Source organism: Pseudophryne corroboree, chromosome 10 (genome assembly GCF_028390025.1).
Source record: "Pseudophryne corroboree isolate aPseCor3 chromosome 10, aPseCor3.hap2, whole genome shotgun sequence".
NCBI classification, from domain to species: Eukaryota; Metazoa; Chordata; class Amphibia; order Anura; family Myobatrachidae; genus Pseudophryne; species Pseudophryne corroboree.
In genome coordinates, this window is record NC_086453.1 from 128530333 (window position 1) to 128543427 (window position 13095).

The 13095-nt window shown below is 39.8% G+C and overlaps 1 protein-coding gene across 2 annotated transcripts in view; it reads left to right on the top strand.

Moving 5' to 3' along the window:
• The window catches only part of LMTK3 (lemur tyrosine kinase 3), a 239515-nt gene extending 226635 nt beyond the window's left edge, over positions 1 to 12880 (top strand). For both annotated transcript variants that reach the window (XM_063942786.1, XM_063942787.1), the window contains exons 15-16: positions 964 to 1209; positions 5333 to 12880. In XM_063942786.1, the coding sequence (XP_063798856.1) occupies positions 964 to 1209; positions 5333 to 5349 (263 nt within the window). In that variant the 3' untranslated portion in view covers positions 5350 to 12880. The remainder of the gene's footprint in view (positions 1 to 963; positions 1210 to 5332) is intronic.
• The last annotated feature ends 215 nt before the right edge of the window (positions 12881 to 13095 follow it).

Consider the following 13095-nt stretch of genomic DNA (forward strand, 5'->3'; position numbering starts at 1 on the left):
GATCTCCCAACATGCATCTCAGACCTCCTGACATATCCCCACATGCCACTCAGATCTCCCAGCATGCCTCTCAGACTTTCTGATATACCCCCACATGCCACTCAGATCTCCTAACATGCGACTCAGATTTCCTGACATACCCCAACATGGCACTCAGATCTCCCAACATGCCAATCATACTTCTTGACATACTCCCACATGCTTTCACACAGATCTCAGACGTCAGCGCATGCCACAGAACTCTCAAACACCACTCACACTTCCCTTGTTGAGCCCCAAATGTCACTTAGATTTCTCCACAAGCCACTAAAAGAAACTCAGAATTATCCACATGCGCCACTCACTGGCATATCTAGTAATTTTAAGGAAAATGCTTAGCTTTAGCCTAAAGTGTGCAGAGAATATGTCAAACTAGTGGCACACATCTGGGGTTCGCAGGTGAAGGGGATGCGGTTCTGTGACCGGCGGGGTCACAATACCAGAGCCGGCATACCGAACACTGACTAGCCCGCCATCAAGGACTAGCATGCCGACCATCAGGGACTATTCCCACTTATGGGTGTCAACAACATCCATAGAGTGGGAATAGAACCTGTGGCGAGCGCAGTGAGCCACCGAGCCTGCTGCATGGTGAGCGCAGCGAGCCTGAAGGGGCTTCGTTGCACTCACTCCCCTGCCGGCCATCTGGTAGATGGGATCCCGGCATCGGTATGGTGACCGGCGGTCTCCCAACCGCTGGTCATCCGATACCAACCCAGGTGAAGGCATGTTGCTTATCCCTGGTTTAAAATATTTAGCCCTTGTAGGATAGGGACTGGAATCTAAGATTCATTGACAGTTCCAGTCCCTATACTTACCTCTTTGATTCTTATCTGGAAGTGCTTACTTTAGAGCTGGAAGAGTTTACATTAGTTTGGTTTTTGCTAAAGAAAACTAAAATACTTTTCTTGTACTTTGTCACAGGTGGAAGTTTTGAGTGGGATGATGACTTTCCATTGATGCCCCAGAACTCCACATTCATTCCAATGGCAGCTGAGGGTGCAGCCCTTAAGTCTCCAATAAGTTCCACCACACCAGCACCTCCCACTCTTCAAGGGAAACGGGTTGAAGGAAACCTGATGGACTCGTTGAGATTCACCCGCTTCACAGTTTCACCTGCCGTAGAGCCACATGCCCCATTGTGTGAGTCTGATGTGGCGACACCTGCAGGTCAGTAAGCACTTGTTCTTTTATTTATCAATGTTGTCTACAGGAATTCATAAGCATAGATGTTGTAGTAGGTATTATTGAAGTTTATGTGGTTCTGATCTCTCCTCTCTGTAGACTTCCCTACAGCCTGTGTATAGTAAGACAGACAGCATAAAACCACTCTTATAGATGTGCCCCACATACACCTATTCTCATATCACACCAAATAGCCCCATGGCTATACTAATGTATAGGCACACTGGGCAGTTGCCCCACCATTCTATTGGCCTTTGAGCAGGGGCGGGCTGGTGCCTCTGGAGCTTTTTGGGAGGCAAATAGAGAATGCTGCCCAGCTGCTCTGATTGTGAATTACACACAATCAGAGCAGCCAGGCAGCATCCTCAACCCGCCTCCTAGCCTGCAGTCAGATGGTAAATAGCTGTCAGCATGCTCCACAATCAGAGTGTTGACAGCCATTCATAGTATGAAATCATGTGGAAGTACGGGGCCACAGGCCATTTATTCCTGTGAATGAGTGAATAGGGATACTAGTACAGGTTGAGTATTCCTTATCCAAAACGCTTGGGACCAGAAGTATTTTGGATATCGGATTTTTCCGTAGTTTGGAATAATTACATACCATAATGATATATCATGGCGATGGGACCTAAGTCTAAGCACAGAGTACATTTATCTTTCATATACACCTAATACACACAGCCTGAAGGTAATTTAATAACAATATTTTTAATAACTTTGTGTATAAAACAAAGTTTGTGTACATTGAGCCATCAGAAAACAAAGTTTCACTATGTCACTCTCACTCAAAAAATTCTGTATTTCGGAATACAGGTTGAGTATCCCATATCCAAATATTCCGAAATACGGAATATTCCGAAATACGGACTTTTTTGAGTGAGAGTGAGATAGTGAAACCTTTGTTTTCTGATGGCTCAATGTACACAAAGTTATTAAAAATATTGTATTAAATGTCCTTCAGGCTGTGTGTATAAGGTGTATATGAAACATAAATGAATTGTGTGAATGTACACACACTTTGTTTAATGCACAAAGTTATAAAAAATATTGGCTAAAATTACCTTCAGGCTGTGTGCATATGGTGTATATGTAACATAAATGCATTCTGTGCTTAGATTTAGGTCCCATCACCATGATATCTCATTATGGTAGGCAATTATTCCAAAATACGGAAAAATCCCATATCCAAAATACCTCTGGTCCCAAGCATTTTGGATAAGGGAGACTCAACCTGTATTCCGTATTTCTGAATATTTGGATATGGGATACTCAACCTGTATATTGCTTTGCCCAGGGCCTACAATGCTGTTAGGACAGCCCTGAGTAGCCCCGATTGGTATGCCACAGACGTTGCAACAGCTGCACCAAGAATTCTGCCAGAGACCTTTTCACAACATAAGTGCCTTATTCGCATACTGATTATATAATATTGATGCTGGCATTTCATGTAGCTTCTGTGTGTCACTTAGTTACTAATCTGAGGAAAAAGACAAAAAGAAGGTGTAAGTGACCCATGCCATGCACTATTATGCTTAATCTGTGAATTTATACCAATTCCTTTGCAACATAACTACTAATCCTAACTACAGATGTGTCCTGCTACAGCTTTGCTGCGTATAGCAGCTGGCTGTAGCGGGATCGCAATGCGTGTGCATTGTGGCATGCCGCATGCGTCCGCATTGCAAACTGCTCCCATTGAAGTTTATTGGAGGTGGGCACATGTGCGAGTTGTGTATGCATAGCGGGAGCGTGCGTGCTGCTTACGCATCGCAGCAACAACTAAAGAGGATACATCTGTAAGTACTTAGGCCACTATAAGCAAATTTGTATGTGGTTATCATGCAAATAAATATAATAGCCTTCGAATTCCGGAGGTGCGGGACTTTTGTGCAAGTCTGCCTTTTTTTTTTAAAACAGCAATCATTTACAAGGCATGGTTTTGCCTTGTAAATGATTGCTGCTTTAAAAAAAAAACGAGCCGACTCGCACAAAAGTCCTGCACCTCCGGATTTCGGAGGCTATTACATTTAGCCCCAGATGTCTTGTGCGGGGAGATAGGTGAGGCAGAGCCTTTCCTATCATACTATAGTATATGCCAGAGTTTTGACTATATAAATTATATGAAAAATACATTAGAAATATCTTCGTGGTATTCTTCTGATCATTTTTATAGGCAAAACTCTGGAGTAAAAAGTCTATGACAGGTGAGGCAGTGCCTCCCCTGCGTACCTTGTCGGCAGATCTCTGATCAAAACCAAACCAATTTCCAGCAGTATATACTGCTGCAGCTGTGTATAATGCCCACATGAACTCTTGGGATCATATAATATATTGTGTGTTCATTTTACTTTGGTACTAGCCAGTGCCTCCTCAGCTATTTACCTCACTGCACGTCACTGGTGTATTGAGGCTAGGTGTATGGGGACACAGCTATATGATGACACATCTATACTTTCCAAAAAATACAATAATCCAAGCTACTTGTGAGAATCTGAAGAATGGTGATTTACTGTAGTAACAGGATTGAATAACACTGCAATACAAACAATCAAAAACACATGCAATTACGATGTGCACTTCATGCAATACAAACCCATAAACATGAGCATAGTACTGTATGCAAACATCATATTACATACACAAGAGCATGCTGTAGGGGCTGCGTTTATGTGATTAGCAGTCAGGAGACTGCCAGTTACAATACCGACACCGGATTCCCGGCGTCTGAAATCCCGCCGGTCGGCATGCTGACCAACAGGGACTATTCCCACTCTATGGGTGTCGTGGAACCTGTGGCGAATGCAGTGAGTCCGCAAGGGGCTTCGCTCTGCTCGCCTACCCCTTCCCCTCGCCTGCCATCTGACAGCCGGGATCACGCTGTCAGTATTGTGACCGCCGGTCTCCTGACCGCCGGTCACACATACCCAACCCTGCAGTAGTATAGTATATATGAAATCAAGAGGAGTATATATTAAATGCAGCTTCTTTATTCAGTTCTCCATGTGCAGAATGGAGGATAGCTCCTTCTTGATTCCAGCATTGATGGGACAAACCACATCTCTAGTATGAGGCTTAGCACTAGAGCATACCTCCCAACTGTCCCGATTTTCGCGGGACAGTCCCGTTTTTTGGGGACTGTCCCGCTGTCCCACCCGCGGGCCACAGTGTCCCGTGGTGGGGGGATCAGTTGGGAGGCTCTGTCAATCGCTGCTCTGCTTAGCAGAGCAGCGGTGAATAGACGCTGTGCGCGTGCGCATGTGCACAGCGTCTATTCAGTGGAGTCAGAGGGAGAGGGAGCATGCCAGCGGATCACAGAGCGCTGGGCATGCCCCCTCAGTGACGAAAACGGGGCGTGGCTCGCGATAGCGGGTCCTCCCGTGAAGCCACGCCCCAATTTCATAGGCCACGCCCCTTTTTCGGGCTCTGTGCCGGCCCTCCAGGTGTGTGCCAAAAGACACTCGGGGCATCTCTGCAGTAGCGATACTGGCCATTCCAGGCACCCTTATAGCCAGAAGTAAGGGTCGTGAGGCAGCAATGGTGCAGCCCCCAGAGCCCTGTGCTCTATGCACATCTGGCACACCCCTAGTTACAGCCCTGATCGTACGCTAGGTGTAAACATACACACTTCTATGACTGACTGAGTTGGACCAATCTTGAGATACTTCCCACTTAAAATACTCATGTAGGAAGGGCCAGACTACCCAGCTAGCCACACAGTCAGCCATAAATCCTAAATATTAAAATTGTCTTTCTATTTTCCTCACAAACTTATGATTTTTTTTATACTTTTGCATATATAGGGAGACATTGGGGCTGTTAGTATAGGGGGTGTACATGCCAACATGGCACTGGCCACACTCACATATTGTTGGTCACAACCTGTCCTCTGCTCATAATAGGCCCTTGATCATTTTCAGCCTAGTTGTTTTTTTGTTTTTTTTACGCACATAATTTTCTGTGTATATTCAGAGCGCAAATGCATCCAACATTAAGACAGACCTTTTGTTCCACTTATTTCCCTCATTGTCTTCTTCTTCTTCTTCTTATTATTATTATTATTATTACTTATTAACATAAAATATGGTGCTATTATCTTTTGCAACAGGCACTATTGAAAACTGAAGAGGTTTACCTTGCCACTGAAGAGATGCAGCTGTGTCGTGGAACTCACTGAAGCCACACAATACTTTTCTATTTACCTTACGTTTCCTGCTCTGCTTGTCCAACTTTATGCTAGAGTACAGATATTATTTTCTACAAAAGCAGATTCGTTCTGGGTCACCAAGATTCAGGCATACAAAAGCACCACAGAGGAAAGCCTGTGTTGCCAGTGAAACTCTAACTAGTCCTACACACGGTCTTTATCATTAAGCCAGCACAGGAACTTTTCATCAGATATTTTGGATAATCAGCTCTTAACGTGTTCATAATACAAAATTATTTCTTCATATTGAAAAAACAAAAAACAAATGTGCCAAACTGACTGACTCCATTTTATTTGATGTCCAGTTCCAGCAATGGTCTTATACCAGTGTCTTGTGCACCCAGGTAAATCGGACTGCAGTGTTTACAGGCTCAGATGACTGATAAATATATAATTTCTATTTGATGCTTATTTTTTCTTTCTTTTTTTTTAACCTTTTTTTTTTAACTCTGTTCTCAAAAAATAGTGCCACAAGAAATGAGTTTAATAATGGGAAGTCCATGGTATTATACAGCAAAGACGGCATTGTTATCCCATATTGACTCTACCCATTTTGTTCGGACAGTAGCTTATTCTATTACAAATCATACCTGGTCATGGTGCTCATGGGTTAAGTTTCCTTTGTCTTCATCCAATATGTTGTTATGTATGTCTGTAGATCACCTACAATTGTTCTGCTGTGCCAAGGTGCTGTCCTTAGGGGTTCTGGGGCTATAAAAACATTTAAAAATGGGAAATGAAACAATAAAAATTGTTGATATCTGCCTTATTCTCACAGGTCAAAAAAAAATCCCAGCCCACTATACCTTATCCCATTGGACCACTCCGTTAATGCTAAAGGGTTAATGTGATACAGTATGTTTATGATGATACAGTAGCTCTTTTTTAAATGAAGCATACCTTGAAATCTGCCTTTTGCATAAAGAGTGGAGAATTGAGATATTCGACACCTACTGGGGGTCGGGCTGAGAAACATTTGCTAGAAATATTTCATAGGTGGTTTTTCTGAAGAATTTTAATGACTGACAGCACTGGTGAATGACGCATTTTCCAAGAACAGATGCAGTGGGGGGAGACGTTTTATAAACTGTGTATGTAGAAGATGTATTTATAGACACTTTTTTATAGTGTAGGTGAGATGAAAAAGAAAATGGCAGTTATTACTTCTTTACAGTCTGCACAGAGCTTATAGCATACACACTGAGATGCTTCCAACTGTGAACATATTAAACAGATGTGTGTTATTTCAGATGGCTAATTAAACAAGAAGCAGACGGTGAGTTCTCAGCTATAACATATCAATGTATCTGAATATTACCTGTCGAGATGGAGTTTTAAATTTGGACACTTTGGTGGATATTTATGAAAATAACTGCATAGGAAGACCAATCAGATGGTGACTTTCATTTTTCCAAATTGTGGTAGCAAAGTGCCAGTTACAATCTGATTAGTTGCTATAAGCCACACCCCTTTTTTCCTCTGCAACAGATTTCATAAATACCTTCCTCTGTCTATATTCAAAGTTTTGTATTTAGTTTTTCTGCAGAATAAATGCAGAATGTAAACCTGCTGCTGGTGATAACCTGGTTTACTCTTAGTGCCAAATTCACCCAAAGGGGAGCCTTATTGGTTAAAGCAATGACATAACTGATTTTTTTTTCTCGTTTATATAGAACTATTATACATACAAATGATACATTGAACTAACTCTTTGCAATTGATCTTTTTATTTTACTTTATTTTTTTTGCACTGGCATTAGCGAAACTATACCCACAAGATGAATAGAATGCCTGATTTTTCAATTGAAATTTTACTGTGAAACAATTTGTACTTCAAATACAATGGGTGTAGCATGGAAATGGATCCATGAAAGGACTATGTGCTAATGGATACGGCAATAGAATCACTGATTTCAGTGGTTAGTGAGGATTATTCTTATCAGCATAATGGCAAGCTGATGTGATTTAACTACAAAAGACATTAACTGAAGACAAACTGTGGATCAAGTGTTGAAAAAAGCCTCGTTTACATATACCACGTGACTTGCGCTGGCGAATGGATAGTGACAATATCTTCCTTAATAAAAGCAGCAATGTAACTATTATTGAGACATATGGAACATTCTTGCTTCATTTTGCGGAGATTCACCGGTGTTGGGATATTTTGTAATTTCACTCCCTGTACGCTGGATTTTACTCTTTGAAGGACGCTAGTGACATTACTGGGATTTTGGCTTCTTATAAAATTCCGCTAAATGCTCTTCTAAGATAGACTCCATCTCTTGTCCATTTCCCGTCACTTGCCAGCCAGCGCCAAAGTTTTATCCGGGTCCTGTGTGTGGCCTGGCATATTCCCAGCATTTCATCATCCTGACTACCACAAAATTTCTGAGGCTTTTAAAAATGCACCATCAGAGTCTAGGCTTCATGAATGTGTGTTTGTTTGTTAGTTTCTATTTTTCTTCATGAACGTCCATGTTTTTTTTATTAATAACTGTGAGCCGAAGAAAGGTAATTGTTGTTCAGCCGTATGTTTCCTCTCCTCATTAAAGAAGCAGTACTAGAATGAGCATAATAAAAAATATAATTGCCCCTTAAATAATAAAAGCATCAAACTATTATTTTCTATAAGCTGCAGACCTTGAACTTCATTAATTTCGAAGTATATTGTGCAGAGTATAAAAAGAATCACTCACCCTCTGATTATCTGTCTAGTAGATTAACTTGCTATGAATGTCTCTGTTCTGGAGTCTAAACTACTACTTTAACGAGCTAGGCCATAGCAGTATTCATGATCCCCACCTGAAGACATGGTGCACCAGTTATCCCAAAACTAATGAAATGAGCAAAACAAGTGTATCCCTATATATATATATATATATATATTATATTATATTATATTACCAGTTATTTATATAGCGCACACATATTCCGCAGCGCTTTACAGAGAATATTTGTCCATTCACATCAGTCCCTGCCCCAGTGAGCTTACAATCTATATTCCCTATCACATGTACACACACACACACATTCATGCTAGGGTTAATTTTGTTGGGAGCCAATTAACCTACCAGTATATTTTTGGATTGTGGGTGGAAACCGGAGTACCCGGAGGAAACCCACGCAAGTACGGGGAGGATATACAAACTCTACACAGTTAGGGCCATGGTGGGAATCGAACCCATGACCTCAGTGCTGTGAGGCAGTAATGCTAACCATTACACCATCCGTACATATAAATGACTGTTTGCTCAAACTTTACTGTCTACTGTAGTAATGTTCAATATTAGATTTTAAAATGTCAAGCGCCTTGAGCCTATGGAAGAAACAGCGCTATTTAAATAAAATAATAATTATTATTATTATTATCTTATTTTGGAACCTTTTTGTACAGACCCAATGCACAGACCAAATTATCGCTCTGTCAGTGGATGGCCACATCACTGCTATTATGGGTTATTTTCAAAAAATGCAAACATACTGTACTTGTATATTCCACTCATGACACACAAATCACAATTTAGGCCACATCTCTGGTCTGCCGAATTCACACCTTAAACTGCCCAAACCATGCCCAATTTAGGACAAAACACACCCATATTAGATGTGGGAATTCAAACGTGTCCCATAAAAACCAAAACTGTTGGCAGGTATGGGTTTGCTTAGATATGTTCAGGTTAGACTTATTCAATAAGGTAATCGAACGGTCACTATGAATTATTGCACTATGTTTACTCCCATGTTACATAAATAAGCTTCAGTTACTGCTATACTGTAGTTAATGCTACCTGGTTTCATGTTCAAATAACATTTCAGCAAACCCTGTTGAAAATGAGTGGAATGTACATGGTACATTTATATATTTATTACTTATTACCTGTTATTTATATATAACACCAGCGTATTCTATTGTGCTTTATAATTAGGAACAAAACAGTAATCGAAATGAGACTGGGTAATAACAGATGGACAAAGAGGTACAATACGAGGGGTGTGATAGGGGATACTGGCATTTGACTCTGGCATCCCGATACTCCGCATCCAGACAGCGGTCAGGTAAGTATGCTTACCCTCCCCCCTTAACCCTCCACCCGCAGCCTAAACCTAACCCCCTCACCCCCCGCGGGCTAAATCTAGAATTCCCCGGCATACTTACGTTCGGGATATTGGCGTTTGTGATTATGTCATCACCATTTCGTCCCTCATCGGAGTTCTGCCGTCGACATGTTGGCCGCATGTCAAGATTCCAGTGTCGGGATTTTGAGCGCCGGTATCCCGGCGACTGGCATCCTGACCGCATCCCAGTACGAGGGCCCTTCTAGTAACCTTACAATTTATATGATGGTAAAGAAATAACAAGATTGTTACTGCATGGAGCTAAACAAAGTAGAAATGTCTAAGGTTAAAGTTTTATCTATATAATCGACACAGTAATGGGAGACACCTGAAGACTATAAGAAAAAGACAGTGACACTGAATGTCAGTCACCAGCATGTAAATGAACCCAAGTGAATACATCAAGCCAACTTCCAACTACGTGCCAAACCAAAAATGGGTATTGGTCATCAGCATAACATAGATTCCTTTCACATACCTGTTTATATGCTGTTCTGGCAGTGCATAACTAGACGCACATAAGCAATTTAGCCGCAAACACTGATATAGCAAATCATTTCATATCATTTATTATGAATGTGATTTGATGATAAATTGATACAAGTCATATGTGCCAATTGCCAATAATTTATTAATTTACAGGTTTGAAATATTTGTCACTGAAAATATGTTCCCGGAAATGTTTCTACTGTATTTATCAGTGCAATCTTTTATTCTGTGTGTAAGATGCAGTGCTACTGTACCTGCCATCTGATTTTGATTGCTGGGCTTTATTAGTTGTTACCTGTTTAAAACAAGTATTTTGAAGTACCACAACAAAAGGTTATAACTACAGTATGTTCAGTTAACATATAATGATGGGATTTATAATGCACTAAGGTCTAGAGTGTATCACCAGTAACATTCTCACATGCCTTTAGAGGCTCATCAGCAAACAGGGCTGAAGAATAATTACAGGTCTTGGCAATCATAATAAAATATTTCTTTAAAGTGTAATTAATCGTCATTAAGGCTAGATGCATCACCGCTTGGAAAGTGATAAAATGGAGAGTGAAAAAGTACCAGCCTATCAGCTCCTAACTACCATTTTTGCAAACACAGCCTGTGACATGGCAGTTAGGAGCTGATTGGCTGGTGCTTTTTCTCTTTCCATTTTATCACTCTCCAAGCGATGATGCATCTAGCCCGAATATTTTAATTTGTAGTTATACAGTTGAGAACCTTTTACCTGTTCCAAACACTTGCTATTTAGCATATACATTTTGATAAAACATTATACACATGCATATCAAACCTGATAATGTTTAAAAAAAAATGAGGTAGTTTAGTGCACGTGTGAACCTGGTAGTTAATTAAAGACACCCCTTTCACCCAATCAGTAAAAAAATACTAATAAATCATGTATTTTGTCGTCAGCAGCTAGTCATTAATTATCATATCCAGGGTAAGGTTGCACTAAAATCACATGCATTGGTGTCTTAAGAGCACCATAATTTATTTCAAATTTGAAGCACCTCAGGGGTAATATATACCATAACAGGACAGTTTTTGCTCCTCTTTCCGCTATACTGTATGTTGTTTATTTAGACATTTAAGTAAAAGCTTTAGAAATTGAGTTATATGATTGAAACACAATGCCACGAGTGTACATTCTATGTATATATACTTTATACAGTTTGCAGATATGCGTTAAAATAACTGTTTAATAACTCGATTAATTTACGTAACAAAAGGACAAAATCTAGTACTGCTTCTTTAAAATATAGTGATAAAGTCAAACTGATTTGTTACTGTGTAAAACATTTACAAAGTTGTTACCTGAAAGTTTTGATGAAATTTAATTGGTCTTTACTACAGTAAATTTGGAGAAATGCATAAAGCTTCTCAGCTTAGTTGAAACGCGTGAAGTTACAGTGCTTGATACCGCAAACAAGAAATGCGTTTTCGGATGTTGTTTCGTACTCTAAAGAAGCCAAAACTAGAATTGTTTTATTCCTTATGCCTTTCTTTTTTTCTTATACAATTATGTAAAAGATATATCTCCACAAACATTTACAATTGGAAAATCTGGACAAAATGATGACATGTCCTGGGCCACCAAATCACACCCTGATTTGACAGTATCACATCCATTTTTGTGAAGTCAAACCCCCTCTGAATGCCAGAAATATGTATTTTTGTCACATATGTAAAATATATGAGGATCATTTAAGAAAACTGCTGCTCAAGATAAAGGCGCTGTAACCTTTAGTAAGACTATGGGGGTGATTCGATTGGTTTAGGCATCTAAAAATTCTTTCTAAACAGGACTTTAGATGGCCGAAGAATTGTCACAATTCAATTGTGTTTGTGCACCCATACATATTGCACATGTCGTGCCCAAACAGACCGGATTCAGCCGCCTAAAACAGCTAAACCCATCTAAACTCCCTGCTTTGGATGTCCAAACTTCTGTTTCACCACATTTTTTCTCGCACCTTAGGTTGCGAGAAAAAATATGAGCTCCGCGACCGCTGTGTGCCAGAACGGCAAAATAATTGAATTGCTGCCATTGGGCGCCCTCTAGTGGCGGCCGCGCAAAAAACAATAGAATCGGCCCCTGTGCTTGCTTTCATTTTCAAAGTTGTATGGAAAGAAATGACAATATTGGTGTCATTTTTCTTGTGCACGAATTTTCTTAAATATCCCCTACTTCGTCTATGTACTGTATTAGTTACCTATGTCCTATTATATATTATAGGTTGAGTACAAATCACCTTTAATTCATCACATGTGAATCTAAGGTGACTTGTGGTAGACTTACTGTACCATCTTCAATGAAAGTATATTATAACTAATCTGTGGTAAAATGTCACTACTGGTGGGTGGTGACATCACCGTTCACCAATCAAATCGATTTTTCTGGCTATTAATTTATCAAGGTTTCCTATGTATATTAATACAGTTTTAAGCAGAGGATAAATATACAGAATGACTTTTTTCACTGTTATTTTCTCAATGAATGGTGATGCAATCCTGTACGGAGACATAGGATCGTGATAGGAGAGTTCTTGGAAATAAAGAATTACTGCTCCTTCCATTATGTATAAAATGGGTTGAAAATAGTTTAAATATATATATGTAAGAAACCATAAAGACTGCAGTATTATCTCTCAGAAACTCACATTATTTTTACATGGTTAAAATGTGATGTATTTTGACAATTTTTGTCTGTAAATAGATACATTTGCTGTTCTTAAGTGCAAATTGAAAACAAATTTTTTTCATTTAAAATGGTGTTTGTTCGCCAAAATAATGTTTGCCAAAAAGGAGAAAAATAACATTAAAATAAGATCTTATACTGATTCACTGGTGGTTTATCTCTGCAACTTGTTTTCTTTATTGTAGACTTTAGGACTAATGTATTATATAATTCTACAAATCTGGCTATATACTCAGTTGCTGTGGGACCTCTCAGGTAATGACATCACTGCTGCAGGTTGGAGAGGTCAGAGCTCATTCCAGCTGTTAAATTTAATTAATTAATAAACTATTAGTAACTGCAATGT